Source organism: Nomascus leucogenys, chromosome 22a (assembly GCF_006542625.1).
Source record: "Nomascus leucogenys isolate Asia chromosome 22a, Asia_NLE_v1, whole genome shotgun sequence".
NCBI classification, from domain to species: Eukaryota; Metazoa; Chordata; class Mammalia; order Primates; family Hylobatidae; genus Nomascus; species Nomascus leucogenys.
The window spans coordinates 132,145,943-132,169,162 of NC_044402.1; the positions used below are offsets into that span (position 1 = coordinate 132,145,943).

Below are 23,220 nucleotides of genomic sequence, written 5' to 3' on the forward strand. Positions count from 1 at the left end.
GGCAAAAGAGGTTTTACATTTTAAAAATTGTTTTCATTTTTGCTTATTTGCACTTTCCAAATTTTCTATCATGAGCATGTATTATTTTTATAATTGAATTTTTAAAACTAAACATTATCTGCAACCCTGTACCATGTCCTCCACTTTCTCGGCAGGGAGCATGAGCTATGAGCATGAGCTAGGAAGCTATCTGCAGGGAGAACCCAGACAGACCGACCGCAGGTCATTCTCCAGCTCCCAGCCATGGAAGCCAGGGCTTCCTCTCAGGAGGACAAGACTCAGGGACTGCAGCAGGACAAGTTTCCTCCATGAACTGAGTCCTGGCTGAGCAATGACTTGGCCTGCAGGGATTCAGAATGGGTCTCAGTTTCAAGGACTACTTGTCCCTGTCCCTCTTCTCACTGCATTAAGTTCGGCAGAACCGGCCGGGCGCGGTGGCTCACGCCTGTAATCCCAGCACTTTGGGAGGCCGAGGCGGGCGGATCACGAGGTCAGGAGATCGAGACCATCCTGGCTAACACGGTGAAACCCCATCTCTGCTAAAAATATAAAAAAATTAGCCGGGCGTGGTGGCGGGCGCCTGTAGTCCCAGCTACTCGGAGAGGCTGAGGCAGGAGAATGGCGTGAACCCGGGAGGCGGAGCTTGCAGTGAGCCGAGATTGTGCCACTGCACTCCAGCCTGGGCGACAGAGTGAGACTCCGTCTCAAAAAAAAAAAGAAAGGTAGACTGATATGCTTGATGGCGCATGACAAGGTGGTGACAGCAGGGCTGAGATTGGAACCAGGTCCCCTGGATCCCTGGGCCCCTGCCAGAACCAAACAGGAACTGGGAAGGACAGCAAGGACCCAGTGGGACCGTTTCAGAAACTGGCAGTGGTGGCAGGGAGTCCCCAGAGGGAGGACTGCTGAGCCCCAACTAACTGTGATATATCTGCAGGGGAAGGACTTGAACTGGGGGAGTGGCAGTGGAGGGATAAGAAGCACATGGTGTGGCGTCTGGTCAGTGTGAGTCCTCAGCAGTCAGGGATCCTTCCTCCTGCTGTTTCCCTCTGAAGGAAACTGAGGTGCTGGTCAGAATTTCTAGGCTGAACTAGGGACAGTACGTGAAGGCATCCCTGCAGAGGAAGGCAGATGTGTCTCCCCAGCTCCAGGTGACCCTCTGGCCCCTCCAGGTGAAGCCACTTTGAGGCTCCACTCAGGATGGATCAGTCTCTTGCTGCCCCTCTGGGCCATCGTTCCCAGCCAGGGGGTGGACCCTGCTGCCTAGGGAGCCCACGTCACACAGGGTGCTGCCTGTGGTCACCCTGCTGAGGCTGTGGGAGCTGTGGCGGGGTCTGAGGCGGTGGCAGCGAGCCCCGAGGCACAGGGCCTCCTGGAAGGTCTCTCGGAAGCGGCTGGACATGAGGCTGTAGAGCACGGGGTTGGCCGCCGAGCCGAGGTAGAAGAAGATGCCAGAGATGATGTGCACGTGCTGGAAGGCCAGGCGCAGGCCCTCTGTCCACTGTGACACGACACTCCACATGACGCGATCGGCATGGAATGGGGCCCAGCAGATGCCAAACACCACAACCAGGACAACTGCAGGGACAGAGAAGGGAGGCCAAGTGCCCGCCGCAGCCCCCTCAGCTGCCTTCCCGGGCTTCAGCTTGGGTCATCCATTTTCACATCCTCTCCTATCCCACAGGCCACCCTCACCTATCACCCAGGTGGAAGTTTCTGGAAATTTGCCTGTTCTGGCCATGCCTCTCTCAGAGAGGCTGCCCTCACCACGGTCACTGACTGTGGGCAATGGGGCATATCCCTGCCTCTGGCCACAGCCAACTGGACCAGGTGTGGACACCTGAGCCCAGCCGACTCAATCAGATTCTCTCACCCTGGAATATGAAATTGGGTGACGCTTAGCTGTGGCTGCTGAACTACTGGGGTGATACAAGCTGTGGGGCTAGGGCCACTCTGGATGCCCACTTGGGGGCCATGCTTGCTGATGCATAAGTACAGAAAAGAAGAATGGGGCACGTGCTCAGAGAGCAGCAGACCAGAGGTCATGGGGCCAGGGAAAGTGAGACACACACACACACACACACACATGCATGCACACACACAGATGCATGCACACCCACGCATGCACACACACAGATGCATGCACACCCACGCATGCACACCCACAGATGCATGCACACCCACACATGCATGCACACACACAGATGCATGCACACCCACACATGCATGCACACACACACACACTGCCTGCCTTGGCCCCTGGCCTTTTCAGCTCCAGCCCCCAGCTCCCCAAGGCCCATCCGAATGTCTTGCCCTGCACTAACCTGCCCCCCCCGCTTACTTGCCAGGCCCTTGCCCACACCCTCCCTAACAAAAGGTAGGAGAGTTTGGCCAAACCTTCACTCTTTCTCCCCAAATCCCTCCTGCCTTGTTCTTACCCAACTATGCCCTTCCCTGGGTCTCTGCCACAGGGCCAGCCATGATTTTTGTTTCTTGTTTCTTGGGTTTGCTGCTGCAACTCACTAGCTTTCCTGGGCAGTGTCTTCCCCATCATACCCCAGCATGGTTTTCCTCATAATCCCAGATTTCTAAAAGGACATTGCTCATAACCTCCCTGGCACCTGGCCTGGTGCACAGAGGGCCATCGGAAAGTGGACAAGGGAGGGAGGGAGGGAGAGAAGAGAGAAGGCCAGCAAGCAGGAAGCCCACCTTCCAGGGGTGAGCCACCCCAGCCGAGCACCTACTGCAGACTCTGCCCACCCATGGTTTCAAGGAGGGGACGGGGTAGTAGGCAGGAGGCAGGGCAGCAGCAGGCAGCTGGTCCCGAGCACAGGCTTCACAGTGCGGAGCTGGAAGGCATGCACACAGCTCTGGGGTCAGCCCCATCTCAGGAGCTGCACAAGAGACTGGGCTCTGGGACAGTGCCTGAGGGGCGAGAGGAGCGAGTCACTCTGGGGATGGGGCGGCCCCCAGTTAGCTGGTTCTGTCCAAAGTCTCAGTGGCCCTCTGCTGACCTGGCTCATCCCACTGGCCTGATTCAGGCTCTGCTGAGGTGGGGCTGAGCTGGGATGCAGATAGGTGGATGGGGCGGATCTTTGATCAGCTTAGTATCAGTTTGTCTTGCTTCCCCAGGGCCACAGCTTTTGAAGAAGAGCCAGGTTCAGGCCACAGAAATCCAGAGCCTCATCCCAGTACCTTGGCCTGATCCCCTGTGCCTTGAGCCCGGCCTTCACAGACATGCCCGGGGATGGGGCTCTTTAGACAAATGGTCACTCCTGTGGTTCCCAGGGAACCGCAGACATGGCATGGGGGAAATTCAGCACCTGGCCTCTCCAACACCCTCCTCCCCTTCTCTGGGGGCTTTGCTCCCCCAGATCCCACTGTGTAGTTCCACTGGGGGCTGTGTACCTCGGCATCCTGCCACTCTGGCTCAGGAGGTGGGGCATGACCTAGGCCCCGCCCATCAGAAGCCTTCTTGGGATTTTTCACTCATGTCTAAGGAAAGACAGCAGTTCCTCAGGAAAGAAGACGGCGTGCCGATGGCCATGCCTCGCAGGCTGCTGCCAAGAAGAATAAGGCCAAGACACGTTAATAACCAAAAAACAGCCGGGTGCAATGGCTTATGCCTGTAATCCCAGCACTTTGGGAGGCTGAGGTGGGAGGATCACTTGAGACCAGGAGTTCAAGATCCGCTCTGGCAACATAGTGAGACCTCGTCTCTACAAAAATGAAAAACTTAGCTGGGCATGGTGGCACGTGCCTGTAGCCCCAGCTACTTAGGAGGCTGAGTGAGGTAGGAGGATCGCTTGAGCCTGGGAGGTTGAGGCTGCAGTGAGCCGTGGTCACACCACTGTTCTCCAGCCTGAGTGACAGAGCAAGACCCTGTCTCAAAAAAAAAAAAAAAAAAAAAGAATCAAGAAGAGGAGAGACCTGAGACCTGGAGGGTCCAGATCCCATTTTCTGTCATCCTGGAGCCCAACTACATTCCCTGCCTTTTCTGTGTTTTGGTTCCAGAGCCAGGTCCCCAAGCTTAGCGGGGCCCTGGGCTTGGTTTAATGTTCTGTTGTTGCTGTCTTGACATTCTTACTCATTTTTGAAAAAGGGACCCTGAATTTTCATGTTGCACTGGACTCCACAAATTATACAATCTTACCATTAGCCATTAACAGGTATTTTTGGTGTAAGATTCTAGTAGAGTAATCTAAAAGAGTACACAGGAGTGCAACTCAGACACACACACACACACACACACACACACACACACACACGAGACTAGAGGAGTTCCTCTTCCCCCATAAACCCAGATACTCAGCCCCTTCTCCCAGGCCCCAGGAGCCCCAACCTCATACCCAATGCCTGGCTCAGCCCCTCTTCCCAGCCATGACACTTACACAGCATCTTGGTCACTTGTCTCCGGCCCCGATCGCGCTGCTGGAGCCTGCAGGTGTATCTGGACCTGGCTGCTGCAGAGCCCCTGCCCTTGGCCTCCTGCATGAGCAGCAGCCTCTCCCGCCGCAGTCGCAGCCCAATGAGCAGGTAGAGCACGCTCATGATGGCCATGGGCAGGCAGAAGAAGAGCAGCGCAGTGGTCTGCACTACCAGGTTGTAGAGGGCCCGTGGGCGGACCAGTGTGCAAACAGCTGAGTCCGGCACTGGGCCCCGGCAGGGTACGTGCAGCTGCCGGATGCCGTGCAGGCTGGTGTTGGGCAGAGAGCAGAGCATGGCAAGACCCCAGACGGCCCCAAGCACTCGGCGCATGTGGGCCCACGTCACCATGGACCTGGCCTGGAGCGGGTGCACCACGGCCACATAGCGTTCCACGCTCAGGGCAGTGACGTTGAGCACTGAGGCCAGGCAGACCATCTCGAACAGCAGCGTGCGGAAATAGCAGCCACCAATGCCCAGCAGGAAGGGATAGTTGTGCCACATCTCATAGAGCTCCAGGGGCAGGCCCACCAGCAGCACCAGCAGGTCCGACACAGCCAGGCTGAAGAGGTAGTAGTTGGTGGGTGTGCGCATGGCCTTGTGGCGCAGGATGACCAGACAGGTCAGCCCATTGCCCACAGTACCCACCACGAAGATCAGCAGGTACGTGGCGCAGATGGGCATGAACAGCTCTGTCTGCTGGGGCCCCAGGTACTTGAGTCTCAGTGCCTCGTCAGTGAGGTTCAAGTCCTCAGGGTCAAAGTGCCCCCTGGCCGCACTGCCATTGCAAGCCATGGGGCTCCTTGCACCCCCTGCATACAGGTCTCCAGGGAGGACAGAGCAATTGAGGCAGAGAGGAGTCTGTGGAACAGAGGGGAGAGATGCCCAGAAAGGTCATTCAGGGAATGCTGGCTGTGTCCTAACTCATCAAGCCAAAGGTGACATTAGCGCTAAGATGACCATTATTTTAGGCACCACTGAGAAAGAAAAAACTCTTCCATCCACAAGTCAGTCAGAGATGTAAAAATAAGCTTGGTGCAGAGGCTCACACCTGTAATCCCAACACTTTGGGAGGTCGAGGCAGGCGGATCACTTGAGATCAGGAGTTCAAGACCAGCCTGGCCAATATGGTGAAACCCTGTCTCAACTAACAATACAAAAAGTAGTCGGGCATGGTAGCACACGCCTGTAATTCCAGCTACTTGGGAGGCTGAGGCGGGAGAATTGTTTGAACCCAGGAGACAGAGGTTGCAGTGAGCTGAGATTGTGCCACTGGACTCCAGCCTAGGCAACAGAGAAAGACTCTGTCTCAAAAAAATAAAAAAAATAAAAAATAAAAAAAAGTAAAAATCTACATTAAAAAAAAAACACGTGGGGTTTTGATTTTAAATTTCATGATCTATTGGAACCTTTGAGTAAATGACAGATCTTGGGTGTCTCCTCTTTCAAGCAATGATGCTAGATGAGGCACTCGTTTGGGCATCTGTAAAATGGGCACAATGCCTGGTATTGCAGGGTCTTCAAGAGCAAGAGCTCAGGAAGCAATTGCCTGGATTCGAATCCAGCCTCCCCAGTTCCAGGCTGTGTGACCTTTAGCGAGGTAACCTCTCTGAGGTTGTTTCCCTGTTAAGAGGATCCAGGGAGTTTAATCCATGAAAGGCATTAACACAGGGCCTGCCTGGCATACGGAAGGGCATGGGGATCACCCCCTTGCTCTGGGCACCCAGTCACTATGACAGTCAAGTGAGGCAGTGCCAAGGCTGAACACTACAAATGCTTGATCCACAAGTTGATTCTTTTTTCTGTTTTCTGTCACCTGAACTGTTCAGAGTCTCCATATTTGACGCCCTTGGCACTGCCAGTTCTGGGGTTCCCTCTCCTCTATTGAGCCCCACACCCTTCCTCCCACCCGCCCTCACTCCCGCTGCACAGTAGCGCGGGAGCCTCGCGGACCAGTTGGGAACGCGCGGGCGCCAGCCCGGGTTCAAGGGAGGCACCCTGGTCCTCGAGGAAGGGTCGCAAGCCCGCAGCCCCCCTGCGCCCCTGGCCGGAAGACACAAATGACCCGAGAAGTTGCGAGGCTCCCCAGTGGCCGGGACGGGGGAGGGGCCCCGACGGAGCCCTCGGACCCTTCCCGCCCTAGAACGACCCTGCCCGCACCAAGCCCCGGCCCAGCCGCCGCGCCCTAGCCCATGCCGGCGCCTGCGCACCTACCATGCGGCCTGCGGCCCGCGAGATCCCGGCTTCCACCCTTCGAGCGACGGACACAGACGCGGCGCGGGAGCCAGTGGACTGACTGACAACGGCCCCAGCCCGCGCCCCGACGCCACCCCTGTCCGGCCGGGATTGCCGCCAGGGGGCAGTGCAGCCCCCGCAGCCTGGGCGGCGCCCCCTCCCGCACCGGCGAAGGACGCGGCTGTCGGAGGCGACGCCTCCACAAGCAGCGTTATCTCACGGAACCCTCGCAACAACGCGTTTTACAGATGAGAAAACTGAGCCTCAGAAAGCCGCAGAGGAGGAGCCCGAGAGACCTGGGGCTCACATGTGATTCCTGCCCTCCAGCGTGCTGAGTTTAGCATAACGCCGTGTCACGTTGTCCCTGCGGCCTCCAGCTCCTCCTGTCCCACATTCAGACCCACCTCCAAGGACAGGGACGGCCCACCAGCCCCTTGAAGTCGACATGCCCCGGTGGGGTTCATCCTCCCAGGCTCCAGGCCTCTTCTTCCGTCCCAAGGCCCACGATTGCGACCTGCGCAGCCCCTCTCACCCGCTGCTCCCTTCAGGGCCTCCAGTCCCTGAGTCCAAGCGCTCGGCCCTGCAGGACTGGGCAGAAGCCCCCTATTCTCCCTCCAGTCCATCCTCCCACAGCCACCAACGACCATCGCCCCTCGAAACCCTTCCTTGGGGCCCCCCACTGCCTTCTGAAAAAGAGCACACCGAAGTCTAGCCTGGTGGTGGACCTCCCCACTCCTCACCTGCCTCCCTGGGCAACCCTCTCCTCACCATGGTCCTCAGCCCCAAATACTGTCCGCCTTATCCGTTCAAATGTTCTGCCCCCATCACTGTACCAAGGGTGGGGGTATAGACAAGGATGGAGGAAATTCAGGGAAGGGTTAAGAATGCCCAGCCACAGCCTCCTGCTCCCCCACACTGCCCACATGCAAATCCCAGTGCCTCACCTGCCCCCACTCCCTAGTCCTGCAATCAGCTCCTTAGCTGGAAGCTGTTTCATCAGAAACTTCTAGGGACCCTAGAAATGACATATCACGCAGACTAAAATGCTGGTTCCAGGGCCTTTGCCCAGAGTTTGGTCTCCTTAGCCTGGGCAAGGCCCAGAAATCCTCATGTTTGACAAATGCCCTCTGGAGGGCCCCATGCCCCAGATCACCAGGAGAGGTTACAAAGCCACAGGACCCCGAGAGGACGCTGTGAGCTCACAAGCTCTGTGCCTCAGTTCCCCTTCCTGTAGAATGGGCTAACCACCATCGCCACTATTGTGAGGGTGACATGAGACACTGAGCATCAAGATTCAGCACAAGGGCTGGCACATGGCCAGCACTCAAGAAATGTGGAGTGGGATTGTCACCATTTAGTGGCAAATGGAGGCTCCCCCTTCCCCCAGCTTTCCTGCACCTTCCTCCTCCCCACTGCCCCCCAATTCCATAAGTCACTGTCTGGGCTTGGCGCTGGGAGTTAGGCCCTCAAGGAGCCTGCACCAGGCCAGCCTTCCCAGGAACTCCACATGTAAACAGAGTCCCAGGCAGGGGACGGTTGTGGGAAGTGCAGGGACACGTGGTCCCCAGGGCCTTGGGAGAAAGGATTCTGTGGTGCCCTGGGAATTAACTACTCAGCCCCCGATGAGCTAGTCCAGGAGAAATCCTCAATAACGGGGCTGCCAACACAACAGACGGGCAAGGAGGGATGACATCACTCAGCAGCAGAGCCCACTGTGGCATCACAGGCTGCTCTTAGCAAGTGATGAGCATTTGGACCCCAGCCCTTCACTGGAACACACACACACACACACACACATGCATGCACACATCACTCTGCACATACCACACCACACACACGCACACACACATACCACTCTGCACAGACTCTGAGCAGTCCGAAAGTCCCTGTGGACCCTTTGGTTCACACAGCCCTGGAGGGGATGGGGAAGGACCCACCCAGCCTTGCAGAGGCAGAATGGCTCTTGCCAGTCAGGAATTCCTGCAGCCGGCTGCATCATTCACACAGCATTAGCAGCCATCAAAGGCTAAAGAGCAGCCCCCAAAAAGGAGAGGCTCAGTGGCCACAATGGCTATGGCCCTCACTTCTGCACTGTGCAGAGGGCCCCAGGGGCCCTGGCCTCTGGGCCTGAGCTCAAGGCCACCACAGTAGTGTCCCATCAGAAACGTATGACATCCTGCTGCTCCTGCTCCGTCCCGAGGTGGCATCCCCTGGTTTTCTGGGTGTACACATCCATCTCCTAAGCTTGGCTGGTGGGCGTCTGCCCAGACAAGGGGGCCAAGGACCCAACTCTGCACAACAGCAAATGCACTCAGGGAGGGCCACCGGGACCTCCAGGAGCTGCAGAGATACCACCCAGGTCCCAGGCGTGTGCAGGACTCATGGGGCCAGAGGCATGCGAGGAGCTCCGTATCCCCTCCTCATCCTGCTGATTCCCTGAGAGCCAAGAGGGGCTGCTTAAACCCAGGCCAGGCTTAAACCAGAACCTTCTCAGCCTTGGGCTGACCAGCAGCTCCTGGCAAGCCCATGGTTCCCCCAGAAACGCCCCAACCCCACCCCACTTTACTACCTACAGAGGGGAGGCAAGGAGGATGAGATGAGCTTGGGGACACTGTAGCTCTGGACGGGAGGGAGGCACTGTTCTGCAGCCTGGGCAATGGGGACCACCCAGGACCCCCCGTCACTAGACTTCATCGGGCAAACATGGAGAACAAGAACAGTAAATATCCGAAGCAAGGGAGAGTTGCTGTACCCATCTGGGCACCTCCCAAGGTCAGAGAGCTCCCCACCCAGCTCTGCTGTGCGGGTTCCCAGCCTGGCCATGGCCAGGAGAGAGAGGAGGAAGGTCTGGGCCCCTCAGGTGATGGGGTTCCCAATTTGGGGGCTGGGATTGCACCTCAGGGAGCCACGTGGCTTGTGTGTGATCATCCACCCATGCTCCCTGAGCCGTCAGCCCTGGTCTGCTCACAGAAACTGGTGGGAGAGATGGTCAAGCCAGCAGGGAACACGGTGAGTACAGGCTTTGGAGGCTGCAAGGCCAGAGCGAGAATCTGCATTCTGCCAGCGTGGCCTCAGATAAAACCACTTTGTGCTTCAGGCGTCAGCTTCCTTGCCTGTAAAACACAAACATAGCCCCTGTCCTTCAGGGATGCCATGAGGATTAAGAGGGATAATGTGGGTTTAAGCACTCAGTGCAGGGTTGAAGAGCCTGGAATTCTCTGGAAGATACCAGAAAGCTGCTGGGAGGCAGGGCTGGGGTGGGAGCTGTCCTTAGCAGGGTTTGGAAGGGCAAGGTCCCCAGCACCCTGGGCAGGAGAGCTGATTCCCAGTGGAAAGGAGCACACGGCTTGCAGGGAGCCCAGCCACAGTGCAGGCAGCTGGGGCCCTGCAACCAGGTGGGGACCAGCAGCGGAGGAGACCTCCGGGGAGCATTGCCCCTGCCTCTCCTGCTCCTAGAGGGGGCCACTGGGGACTGTCTAGCCCCTTGCCCCCTGAGGGCTGTGAGGCCTGTTCCTGAGATCTCCCAGAGACAGCCAGCCCACAGGCTTCAGGCAGGGTGCTGGGCACAGGGAGCCCGTCACCTCCTCCCTGGGGCTCAGCCTGTGTACCAGGCCCCAACCTCCGCTTGTGGCCAAAGGGAGGACATGTTCAAGTCACACAGTGAGAAGGCCAGAAAAACCCTGGGTCTCTCATGTCTAGGGCCTGTGTGTCCCTCATGCCACCCTGGACTGGGGCCAGATCTTACTGTGTGCCCACAGGGTGCTCCTGGCACCTCCTCCTCCAAGCAATAAAGGCCACCCTCAAGTCCACCAGCCTTCCCAGCTAACAAACCACACTTGGTGTGTTACAGAAGCTCCTCTTGGGGTCTTCCCATTTGTAAATGCTCATAGTCATGATCAGAGGGAGGTTTCAGAACAAAAGTTTCTCCCCCTGCAGCAGGCGAGCAGCATCAGGACTCAGGAAAGTGTTAGTCTGCAGCAGCTTGCTGTGTTTGATTTAGTAGTTTTGTTTTCTTTTCCCTTTTAACTTATTTTTTTTTCCTAAGACAGAATTTCACTCTTGTTGCCCAGGCTGGAATGCAATGGTGTGATCTCAGCTCACTGCAACCTCCACCTCCCTGGTTCAAGCAATTCTCCTGCCTCAACCTCCCAAGTAGCTGAGATTACAGGTGCGTGCCACCACGCCCGGCTAATTTTTTGTATTTTTAGTAGAGACGGGGTTTTACCATGTTAGCCAGGATGGTCTCGATCTCCTGACCTCGTGATCTGCCCGCCTCGGCCTCCCAAAGTGCTGGGATTACAGGCGTGAGCCACCACTCCCGGCCACTGCTATGTTTTTTTTTGTTTGTTTTTTTTTTGTATTTTTAGTAGAGACGGGGTTCCACTGTGTTAGCCAGGGTGGTCTCGGTCTCCTGACCTCGTGATCCGCCCACCTTGGCCTCCCAAAGTGCAGAGATTACAGGTGTGAGCCACCGGGCCCAGCCAGAATGCACATTTCATTTTCTTTCTTCTCTTCGTTATCTCCCTTCCTCCACCCCCTCACCATGCTTTCTGGGCTTACGTATCAAATAAATGACTTCATCAAGTTCATGCCTCCAGGTCTTCTTTTTGAAGAAACCCAAGCCACAGCAATCCCCCTTGTTGGGCTGAAAGTCAAGGCACCCCTTAGGATAGAGCTGACCCTGAACCCTGTCTGTGGGGAAACTGGCCAGGAGTGCTGTCCCCCTGGCTGACTGCCCAAGGCATGGAGCAAAGTCAAGAACAGCCACAGAGCTGTCCTCAGCCATCAGGCATCCACCTGATGTGATTTGCACACAGGCTGACACACATTTTCAGGCCTGGGAACAGTGGCAGGGACCGTTAAACAGTCAGGCCCTGTCACTGCCCCTTACCCCAGAGGCAAGCTGTGTGGGACGCGTTCACTTCCCCTGAAGCTTATTTTGCCTCTTCCTGCGGCTGGGCTGTTTCTGACCACACAAACCACCAAGACTGAGACAAATGAGTTTACGGAAGGGTGTGGGGCAGAGTTCAGCAGAGTCTGTGGGAAGGGTCAAACTGCTTGACTGTGATCTTCAATTCTCCGATTAAGAGAAGGCAAAGACTGCACAGCCAAGTCTCGAAATTAGGGAACCAGGAGCACCCTTCTGGCCCCTCAGAGAAGAGGTGTATTCATTTGCCAGGGCTGCCACAACAAAATACCACAGGCTGGGTGGATAAACAACAGACATTTATCGTCTCCTAGTTCTAGAGGCTGAAGTCCAAGATCAAGATATCGGCAGATTTGGTTTCTCCAGAGGCCTCTCTCCTTGGCTTGCAGGCGACCATCTTCTCTCTCCCAGGTCTTCTTAGGGTCTATCTGTGTCCTAATCTCCTCTTCTCATAAGGACATGAGCCATATTGCACTAAGGCCCACCCCTGTAAACTTATTTTACCGTAATTACCTCTTTTCAGGCCCTATCTCCAAATACAGTCATATTCCAGGGTACTGAAGGTTAAGACTTCAACACAGGAATTTGGGGGTGATGTAGCTCAGCCCATAACAAGGGGAAAGGAGGCACAGGGACCAGTGCAGTGAGGCGTCCTCTGCCCAGCGAGGCCCCTGTCATTTTGGCTGTGAACTCACTGACCGCCACTCTAAGCATAGGCCAAGAGTCAAAAGGCAGAGAGGAGAGCTATGGGCTGAACACGGCCTCCGCCACTGGCCTCCAGGCCGAGATTGGGAAATGAATGCCCGGAATTTTATTCTTTCACAAATTCAGTCCTGTTCAGCCTCTGTCAAACGCCCTCATCTTCAACCCGAAGACAGTTGGTCAATGTTAATTGACACTCTCATACGGGGTTGCTCAGAGCCACAATACCAGAGAGCCTCAGGCTGGCTCAAAGATTGCATGAGTTGATCACAGAATAAGGATTTTGATTTTATGTTTTACATATTTTACTGAGATGTTAGTTTTACGTGCCAATTTGGCTAGGCCAAGCTAGTAACTAGTACCCAGTTTTTGTTTGTTTGTTTTTGTTGTTGTTGTTTTGAAACGGAGTCTCACTTTGTTGCCCAGGCTAGCGTGCAATGGCACAATCTTGGCTCACTGCAACCTCCACCTCCCAGCTTTGAGCAATTCTCCTGCCTCAGCCTCCCAAGTAGCTGGGGCTACAGGTGCACACCACTACATCCAGTTAATTTTTATTTTTTTAATTTTTAATTTATTTTTTATTTTTATTTTTTTGAGACAGAGTTTTGCTCTGTCGCCCAGGCTGGAGTGCAGTGGCGTGATCTTGGCTCACTGCAAGCTCTGCCTCCCAGGTTCATGCCGTTCTCCTGCCTCAGCCTCCCGAGTAGCTGGGACTACAGGTGCCCGCCACCACGCCCAGCTAATTTTTTTTTTTTTGTATTTTTAGTAGAGATGGGGTTTCACCGTGTTAGTCAGGATGGTCTCGATCTCCTGACCTCATGATCTGCCCGCCTCAGCCGCCCAAAGTGCTGGGATTACAGGCGTGAGCCATCGCACCCAGCTGATTTTTATTTTTTTAGTAGAGATGGGGGTTTCACCATGTTGGCCAGGTTGGTCTCGAACCCCTGAACTCAAGTGATCTGCCTGCCTTGGCCTCCCAAAATGCTGAGATTACAGGCATGAGCCGCTGTGGCCGCCAGTACCCAGTTATTAATTCAAACACTAATCTAGGTGCTGCTGTGAAGGTATTTTGTAGATGTAATTACCATCTACCATGAGTTGACTTTCTTTTTGCATTTAATTACTTTATTTATTTATTTATTTATTTATTTTGAGACAGGCTGTCACTCTGTCACTCAGGATGGAGTGCAGCAGCACAATCATGGCTCACTGCAAACTTGACCTCCTGGGCTCAAGCAATCCTCCCACCTTAGCCTCCCGAGGAGCTGGAACTACAGGCACATCCCACCATGAGCAGCTAATTTTTGTATCTTCTTTGGTAGAGACAGGGTCTCACCATGTTGCCCAGGTTGGTCCAAACTCCTGAGCTCAAGCGATCTGCCCACCTCAGCCTCTCAAAGTGCTTGGATTACAGGTGCAAGCCACCACACCTGGCCTATTTATTAATTTTTAAATTTTGTGGGTAGAGAGTAGGTGTTATAATGAGTTGGCTTTAAGTAAAGAAGATGACTTGCAAAAATGTGGGTGGGCCTCATCCAATCAGTTGAAGGTTTGAAGAGCAAAAACTGAGGGTCTTCCCAGAGAAAAAATTCTGCCTCAAGACTGCAGCACTGGCCAGGCGCAGTGGCTCACACCTGTAATCCCAGTACTTCGGGAGGCCGAGGTGGACGGATCACTTGAGCTCAGGAGTTTGAGACCAGCCTGGGCAACATAGTGAGAATCTGTCTCTACTAAAAATACAAACATTAGCTGGGCGTGGTAGTGCATGCCTGTAATCCCAGCTGCTCAGGAGGCTGAGGTGTCAGAATTGCTTGAACCTGGAAGGCAGAGGTTACAGTGAGCTGAGATCACACCTCTGCACTTCAGCCTGGACAACAGAGTGAGACTCCATCTCAAAAAAAAAAAAAAAAAGGCTGCAGCATCAACTCCTGCCTGAGACTCCAGCCTGCCAGCCCCCACAATCACATGAGCCAACACCTTGAAATAAATAATATATGTAGATATACACATATGTATACATGCACATGCATGTGTGCATGTCCTGTTGGTTCTGTCTCTCTGCAGAGCCCACAGGGATACATCTACCCTTCATGGAAGGCAGGCATGTGAGGTGCTGGGTGTCTGTGTGCCAAGAGCATGGAGTCCACCATTCGGAGGGTGTGGGTGTCTCCAGGAGAGATGGTCCCGGAGGTCACGGAGGAGCAGGGGGGGCATTTGCTGAAACTTGCCCTGCTGATCCATGCTTGGAAAATGCATTCTGCTGTTGGTTTGACCAAAATGGCCAGAGAACCAAAAATAATCCCCACAAAGCTATCCCAAGTCCACACTACAAATGGAAAATTACAGAAACCACTTAAAGGACTTGCAAAGTCCAGCTCTCCCGTAAATCAGACCAGATCACGCCACTGTCTGCTGAAAATCCTCCTGAGGACCCTCAGAATAAACCCAGTGCCCAACACAGCCTGTGGCCCAGCCCTGCCCACCTCTACTCCCCTTCTCCTTTCTTGTGCCCCTACCAGGCCACTCTCTGACACCTCAGGGCCTTTGCATGTGCTGTTTGCCCTACTGAGATTCCCTTTCCCTGGCTCTTTGCCCAGCACCTTCTCATCCATTAGGGCTCTGACCACATGTCCTGACATCTTGCCCCCAAACCTTCTATAACATCTCCTGTGTATGTCGTTTTGGAACAACAAACACAAGAGAATGAGATGAGACTGTTCTCCTACAACAGTAGGAGAGATGAGCATCCATCTCCTACTTCCTTTCTGGAATACAGATGTGATGGCTGGAGGTCCAGCAGTTATCATGGACCCTAAAGTGATCTGGAGGCAAGACATCACACCCTAAGAATGGCAGAGCTGAAAGGCAGAGGAATGACAATGTGAAACGATCTTTTTCTGTTTGCTTATTTTCCTATTTATTCTCTGTCTTCCCCCTCTGGTCTATAAGTTCTAGGAGAACAGGCCCAACTTACTCTCTTGTGTCTCCCCAGTACCAGGCCCACAGGAGGTAGCACCTGATGTATCTTGAATGAGTGAATGGCTCCTCAGCTCCTAAGTTCACTCACGTTTGGGTCAGGGTCCCTCCCCATTTTCCCACAGTGCCCTAGGCTGGCCCCATTGTGTCCCTTAGTGCTTGATGGCATTGGCATGGAGCTGTCCGAGAGTTTTAAGCTCCTGACTGGAGGGAGGCAGACTCGGACACATACAGGCTGGGGCCCGAGGAGAAAACCTCGCCACTGAACGAGGTGGAACTGAAGTGAGCCAGGTTGGACTGCAGTTTTACAGAGCTCTGAAGAACTGAGGGGGAGTGTTCCAGGAAGAGAGGACACAAGGGGAAAGGCCACTAGGCAGCATTGCCAGGAACCCCCGGGAAGCCACGAACCCATCACGAGGAACCAGGGGGCCAGTGGCCTGAGCTAAAGGCAGACAGGAAGGCAGGGCCCAGGGGCCGACTCGGAGACTCATGGAAGGGACGTGGTCTCATCCTCATGTAGAAAATTTACGAGATTGTTTCTGGGGTGGGAGGGTGGGGAATGGGGTGAAAAGGAGATGCATTTTACCATCATATCAGCTACACTGCTAGATTTTTTTAACCATGTACATGTATTGCCTTAAAATTAAACAATCACTGTGGCTGCTCAGTGGAGCCTGGACTGTGAGAGATGAGAGGAGATTTGGGCTGGGACCTGTGGCAGAGGCTGCAGGCTGCCCACCCAATGTCGTTTCCTCTCTCCCTATTTCCTGACTGACAGATCCCAGACTGTTTGTTTTTCCAAATGACCATTTACACTGCATGTCTCAGCTAAATGACTACATTTCCCAACTAGAGGAGGCCATTCAGAGGTTGTAGAGTGGGACTTAGGAGGAAACGGCTTAAGAGAGACACACACAGTTGCTTGGAGGATTGCTTGAGCCTAGGAGTTCTGGGCTGTAGTAAGCTAGATCATACCTGTGAATAGCCGCTGTACTCCAGCCTGGGCAACAGAGGGAGACCATGTCTCTAAAAAAAAAAAAAAAAAAAAAAAAAAAAATGGAGAGAGAGAGAGGCTGGGCACAGTGGCTCATGCCTGTAATCCTAGCACTTTGGGAGGCCAAGGCAGGTGGATCAACTGAGGTCAGGAGTTCAAGACTAGCCTGGCCAACATGGTAAAACCTCGTCTCTACTAAAAATACAAAAATTTGCCAAGCATGGTGGCGGACACCTGTAATCCCAGCTACTCCAGAAGCTGAGGCAGGAGAATCGCTTGAACCTGGGAGGCGGAAGGTGCGGTGAGCCAAGATCGTGCCATTGCACTCCAGCCTGGGCAACAGGAGTGAAACTCCATCTCACAAGAAAAAAAAAAAAAGGCCAGGCGCGGTGGCTCACACCTGTAATTCCAGCACTTTGGGAGGCCGAGGCAGGCGGATCACGAGGTCAGGAGATCAAGACCATCCTGGCTAACATGGTGAAACCCTGTCTCTACTAAAAATACAAAAAGTTAGCTGGGCGCGGTGGCGGGCGCCTGTAGTCCCAGCTACTCAGGAGGCTGAGGCAGGAGAATGGCATGAACCCAGGAGGCAGAGCTTGCAGTGAGCCGAGATAGTGCCACTGCAGTCTGGCTTGGCCGAAAGAGCGAGACTCCGTCTCAAAAAAAAAAAAAAAAAAAAAGAAAGAAATCAGGCTGGGGCTGGGCGTGGTGGCTCACGCTTGTAATCCCACAACTTTGAGAGACCGAGGCGGGCGTATCACTTGAGATCAGGAGTTCAAGACCAGCCTGAACAACATGGAGAAACCCCACGTCTACTAAAAATACAGAATTAGCTGGGCATGATGGTAAATGCCTGTAATCCCAGTTACTCAGGAGGCTGAGGCAGGAGAATTGCTTGAACCCAGGAGCCAGAGGTTGCGGTGAGCTGAGATCACACCATTGCATGCCAGCCTGGGCAACAAGAGCAAAACTCCATCTAAAAAAAAAAGAAAAAGAAATGAAAGAAATCAAGCTGGCCAGGAGCGGTGGCTCACGCCTGTAATCCCAGCACTTTGGGAGGCCAAGGCAGGTGGATCACCTGAGGTCAGGAGTTCGAGACCAGCCTGGCTGACATAGTGAAACTGCATCTCCACTAAAAATACAAAATTACCCGGGTGTGGTGGCTCACGTCTGTGATCCCAGATACTGGGGAGGCTGAGGCAGGAAAATCACTTGAACCTGGAAGATGGAGGTTGCAGTGAGCCAAGATCACACCATTGCTCCCCAGCCTGGGCAACAAGAGTGAAACTCCATCTCAAAAAAAAAAAAGAAATCAAGTTGAGTTCAATATTTATTCCTCTTGATACAGTAGGAACCGATATTTAAACATATTAAAATCTCCATATTTTTCTCAAATAATATAATGAACTTAGAATATTTTAATGCCAATCTCCTCTCATCTTTTGTGGTATTATCTTCTTTTTTTATTTTAAAAACCTTTTTTAGAGACAAGGTTTTGCTCTCTGTCACCCAGGCTAGAGTGCAGTGGCATGATCATAGCTCACTGCAGCCTCAAGCTCCTGGGTTCCCGCCTCAGCCTCCGAGTGGCTAGGACCACAGGCAAGTACTACCATGCCTGGCTAATTAAAAAAAAAAAAAAAAAAAAAAAAAAAAATTTTGTAGAGACAGGGACTCACTATGTTACCTAGGCTGATCTCAAACTCCTGGCCTCAAGCAATCTTCCTGCCTCAGACTCCCAAAGCCCTGGGATTACAGGTGTGAACTACTATGCCCAGCCCTGAAGTATTATTTTCTAGAAAACAAGTTAATATATGTAAAGTGCTTAAAACAATGCCCGGCATGTAGCAAGCACTATATGGGTCTTCTATTATAAGTGGTTGCATTAAAGTGAAATTGGTCTTTTTCTTTTCTTGTTTTAATTATGTAACACTTATTGAAATTATTTAGCACAGGTTTGGCCATTTCTAGCTCCTCAAGTATGAACTCTCTCTCATTCTGTTATTCTCTTCCTCTGGAACTCTTGTTTAATGGCTACTGCATCATTTCATTCTCTCCTCCCAACTCCATTTCTTTACCTTATTGTGTTGCATTCTGGAAAATTTCTTCAGCTTTGTTTTCTAATTCACTAATTCTTTCTTTGGCTGTGTCTAAAATACTGTTTAACTCATCCAATGATGTTTTTTCCTGTTCTGTAATTGTATTTTTATAGCTATAACTTTTGTTTAATTATTTTTCAAATCTGCCTATCCTTTTTTCATTTTATTCAGTCCTTACCTTATGGTTTATAACTCTTTTTTTTTCCTGTGAACACTTTAAACACTTTGCATTAGAGTACATTTTAGATTTTTCTATTAATTCTATTCCTTGGGAGGCTATTCTTCCTACTTCCTTCTGACTGTTGCTTTTCTAATTTTTGACCCCTTGTGAGCTCAACTCAGTGGGGGATGCTTTCCATGGGAGTCTCTCATTCCTAAATTGTAGAAACAATCCTACAGAGAGGCTTTGCATTTGCCTCTCTCAAGCTCCCGAGCTGTGCCAGTTATGCTAATTTCTTGGCCCACTTTGTAATTTCAAAACCCCTGCCCAAAGCATTGAAGGCCAACATCTGGCTCCAAAACTCCCTGAACCATTTCAACTTCTCCTCCCACTAACTCTCTCATTTTATGTTCCCTTTGTATTCCCAGCACCCGGGGATTTTCTGCTCTTATTTAAAGCTGGTTGAGTGTTCAGAGCATTATTGAACTATATTTTCTTCAGTGTCTCCATGTGTAGTAATTTCTCATATACTGTCTTATTTTCTCATTTGTTTATAGCACACAGTTTAGCAAATAACTGTACACTATCTTGTCCATTACTTAAGTGTGTATATTTTGTCTCCCTGACAATATGTAGATGCTCCTCGTTATGGGCAGACTTGTCCTCCCAAAATTCATAAGCTGAAGTCCTAACCCTCAATTAGTATGACTGTATTTGGACATGGGATCTTTGAAGAGGTAGAGTTAAATGAGGTCATGGGAGCGGGCTGTATCCAATATGACTGGTGTCCTTATAAGAAGACAAGATCAGGACCAGGCATGGTGGCTCGTGCCTGTAGTCCCAGCACTTTGGGAGGCTGAGGTGCACAGACCACCTGAGGTCAGGAGTTTGAGACCAGCCTGGTCAACATGGCACAACACCATCTCTACTAAAAATACAAAAATTAGCTGGGCGTGGTGGCGTGCACTTGTAGTCCCAGCTACTCAAGAGGCTGAGGCAGAAGAATTGCTTGAGACTGGGAGGCAGAGGTTGCAGTGAGCAGAGATCACATCATTGCACTACAGCCTGGGTGACAAGAGCAAGACTCCGTCTCAAAAAAAAAAAAAAAAAAAACAAGATCAGGACACAGACACTCACAGAGGGAAGTCCATGTGAAGAGGCGAGAAGGTGGCCATCTACAAGCCAGAGAGAGGCTTCCAAAGAAGCCAGTCCGGCTGACACCTTGATCTTGGACTTCACGCCTCCAGAACTGTGAGAAAATTCATTGCTATGTTTTGAGCCCCCCAGTCTGTGGCACTTTGTTACAGCAGCCTGACCGGACTCACACATTTCCTTCCTTTGTCTGTTTACTCGGCCAGCACATAACTCAGCCCTCATACTGAGCCAACACACCCATGCCCAGCACCGACTGCACACATGGCTCACTGGAGGCGCACTGACACCTCGACTCCTTTTCCCACCCACTGCCCGCGTGGGGCTGTGGGCCAAGCTGGTCCCTGTCCACTATTTATAAGCCTTCCCAGCCCTTTCTCCCGCTCCTCTGCCTCCATCCCCTAAATAAAGCAGTCTTCATGCTGAGGCCTGGCCCTCTGCCCTGCCTCTGCAGACTCCATTCTCATTCCCCAGGGTGATCCTTACCAACGCTGCCCCTGCCCTCCCTCCAGGCCCAGCATCCAGGCTCAGCTCTTCCCCGGCCCTGCTTCTTCCCACCCCTGTCCTTTCCATGGTCTTCTGGACACGCCCACGGGCGAGGCCGCGGCTTTCGCTTTCCCCATGAAGAGGACAGCTTCTTCACGTCTCCAGTTTGGACCTCCTGGCCTCTCTGGCTCGGCTTTGACGTCTTCCTCTCCTCACCATCCACAGACAGTAGATCCCATTGATTCAGCCTCCCAGCTGTCTCCGCCTCTGCCCTCTCACGCCACCCCAGGCCACCCACTCTGCAGGGCCTCTTTCTCCCTGAAGGTCCTTCTGGCTTTTGTTTTCTTAAAGCTGAAGGTCTCAGGAGAACTTGGAGGGTTTACTGAGCAAGTAGAAGGAAAGGAGGACAGAGTGTCTGACTGGAAGCGGGGGACAAGGTCCTCTCCCCCCAGTTAGAGGACAGGAGGGAAAGATGGGCAGCGGGGAGGTAAGGGGCAGCGAGAGTCAGAGGGCAGGGGGCCTGTTTCCTGGGTCCTGCTCCTGGACATGAAGCGAGACCAAGAGAGGGATGCTGTTGCCCTGAGACATCCAGGAAGAGGACCCAGGGCCGTGTCAAAGGAGTCCTGAGGCCCAAGGGCAGCTCCAAGCTGTGGGGAGCAGCTGGCCTTCAAGAATCTGGCAGAAAGGCAAAGAGAGGCCGGGCGCAGTGGCTCTTGCCTCCAATCCCAACACTTTGGGAGGATGAGGTAGGCCGCTCACTTAAGGTCAGGAGTTCAAGACTAGCCTGGGCAACACGGCAAAACCTACAGAAAGTACAAAAATTAGCTGAGCATGGTGTTGTGCACCTGTAGTCCCAGCTACTTGGGAGGGTAAGGTGGGAGAATTGCTTGAGCCTGGGAGGTCAAGGCTTCTGTGAGCAGAGATCTGCCACTGTACTCCAGCCTGCCAGCCTGGGTAACAGAGTGAGATACTGTCTCAAAATAAATAAATAAATAAATAAATAAATAAATAAATAAATAAATAAAAGGCTGGGTGTGGTGGCTCATGCCTATAATCCCAACACTTTGGGAGGCCGAGGCGGGCGGATCGTGAGGTCAGGAGTTTGAGACCAGCCTGGCCAACAGGGTGAAACCCTGTCTCTACTAAAAATACAAAAATTAGCCAGGTATGGTGGCGGGCGCCTGTAATCCCAGCTACTCGGGAGGCTGAGACAGGAGAATTGCTTGAACCCGGGAGGCAGAGGTTGCAATGAGCTGAGATCGTGCCACTGCACTCTAGACTGGGCAACAAGGAGAAAAACTCTGTCTCAAAAAGTAATAATAATACAAAAATTAGCCAGGCGTGGTGGTGAGAGGTGACAGTGTGCTGGCAGTCCTCACAGCCCTCGCTTGCTCTCGGCGCTTCCTCTGCCTGGGCTCCCACTTTGGCGGCACTTGAGGAGCCCTTCAGCCCACCGCTGCACTGTGGGAGCCCCTTTCTGGGCTGGCCAAGGTGGGAGCTGGCTCCCTCAGCTTGCAGGGAGGTGTGGAGAGAGAGAGGCGCGAGCAGGAACCGGGGCTGAGCGTGGCACTTGTGGGCCAGCTGGAGTTCCGGGTGGGCGTGGACTTGGCAGGCCCCTCACTCAGAGCAGCCAGCAAGCCCTGCCGGCCCCGGGCAATGAGGGGCTTAGCACCCGGGCCAGCGGCTGCAGAGGGTGTACTGGGTCCCCCAGCAGTGCCAGCCCACCGGCGCTGCGCTCAATTTCTCACCAGGCCTTGGCTGCCTTCCCACGGGGCAGGGCTCGGGACCTGCAGCCCGCCATGCCTCAGCCTCCCACCCCCTCCATGGGCTCCTGTGCGGCCCGAGCCTCCCCGACGAGCACCACCCCCTGCTCCACGGCACCCAGTCCCATCGACCACCCAAGGGCTGAGGAGTGCGAGCGCACAGCACAGGACTGGCAGGCAGCTCCACCTGCAGCCCCGGTGCAGGATCCACTGGGTGAAGCCAGCTGGGCTCCTGAGTCTGGTGGAGATGTGGAGAACCTTTATGTCTAGCTCAGGGATTGTAAATACACCAATCAGCACCCTGTGTCTAGCTCAGGGTCTGTGAATGCACCAATCGACACTCTGTATCTAGCTGCTGTGGTGGGGCCTTGGAGAACCTTTATGTCTAGCTCAAGGATTGTAAATACACCAATCGGCACTCTGTAGCTAGCTCAAGGTTTGCAGACACACCAGTCAGCACCCTGTGTCTAGCTCAGGGTCTGTGAATGCACCAATCAACACTCTGTGTCTAGTTGCTCTGGTGGGGCCTTGGAGAACCTTTGTGTTGATACTCTGTATCTAACTGATCTGATGGGGACATAGAGAACTTTTATGTCTAGCTCAGGGATGGTAAACGCACCAATCAGCGCCCTGTCAGAACAGACCACTCGGCTCTACCAATCAGCAGGAAGTGGGTAGGGCCAGATAAGAGAATAAAAGCAGGCTGCCCCAGCCACCAGCGGCAGCCCACTTGGGTCCCCTTCCACACTGTGGAAGCTTTGTTTTTTCGCTCTTTGGGTCCACATTGCTTTTATGAGCTATAACACTCACCGCGAAGGTCTGTGGCTTCACTCCTGAGCCAGCGAGACCACGAACCCACCAGAAGGAAGAAACTCCGAACACATCCGAACATCAGAAGGAACGAACAACTCCAGATGCGCTACCTTAAGAGCTGTAACACTCACCACGAGGGTCCGCGGCTTCATTCTTGAAGTCAGTGAGACCAAGAACCCACCAATTCCTGACACAGTGGCACACGCCTGTAATCCCAGTTACTCAGGAGGCTGAGGCAGAAGAATCGCTTGAACCCGGGAGGCAGAGGTTGCAGTGAGCCGAGATCACGCCATTGCACTCCAGCCTGGGCGACAAAAGTGAAACTCTGTCTCAAAAAAAATAAATAAAAATAAAAAAGCCAAAGAGAGTCTTGCAGCCATGGTGTGGGTTATTGACTGGGGACCTGCTGCCCACCCACCCTGGCCTTGGCACTGGAATGACCTGGAGGGAGAGAGCCCTCAAGGGCTGAGATTAAACCCACCAGAGTGGAA

The 23,220-nt window shown here is 53.2% G+C and overlaps 1 protein-coding gene across 1 annotated transcript; it reads right to left on the bottom strand.

Annotated features, from left to right (window-relative positions):
* Nucleotides 1–661: 661 nt before the first annotated feature.
* On the bottom strand, nucleotides 662–22,887 carry NMUR1 (neuromedin U receptor 1). The gene is made up of 3 exons (XM_030803637.1): nucleotides 22,861–22,887; nucleotides 4,392–5,286; nucleotides 662–1,578 (listed from the first exon to the last, which is right to left on the bottom strand). The coding sequence occupies exons 1-3, from the start codon at nucleotides 22,879–22,881 to the stop codon at nucleotides 1,196–1,198; spliced, it is 1,299 nt and encodes a 432-aa protein (XP_030659497.1). The 5' UTR covers nucleotides 22,882–22,887; the 3' UTR covers nucleotides 662–1,195.
* Nucleotides 22,888–23,220: the final 333 nt, after the last annotated feature.

Bases quoted from the DNA above. Each gene is read 5' to 3' on its own strand.
- NMUR1 (XM_030803637.1), bottom strand. From the start codon at position 22,881: ATGAAGCCGCGGACCCTCGTG. The intron at 5,287-22,860 runs GTGAGTGTTACA...TCTGTTCCACAG, and splicing joins TGAAGCCGCGGACCCTCGTG to ACTCCTCTCTGCCTCAATTG. The intron at 1,579-4,391 runs GTAAGTGTCATG...CTGTCCCTGCAG, and splicing joins ACAAGTGACCAAGATGCTGT to TTGTCCTGGTTGTGGTGTTT.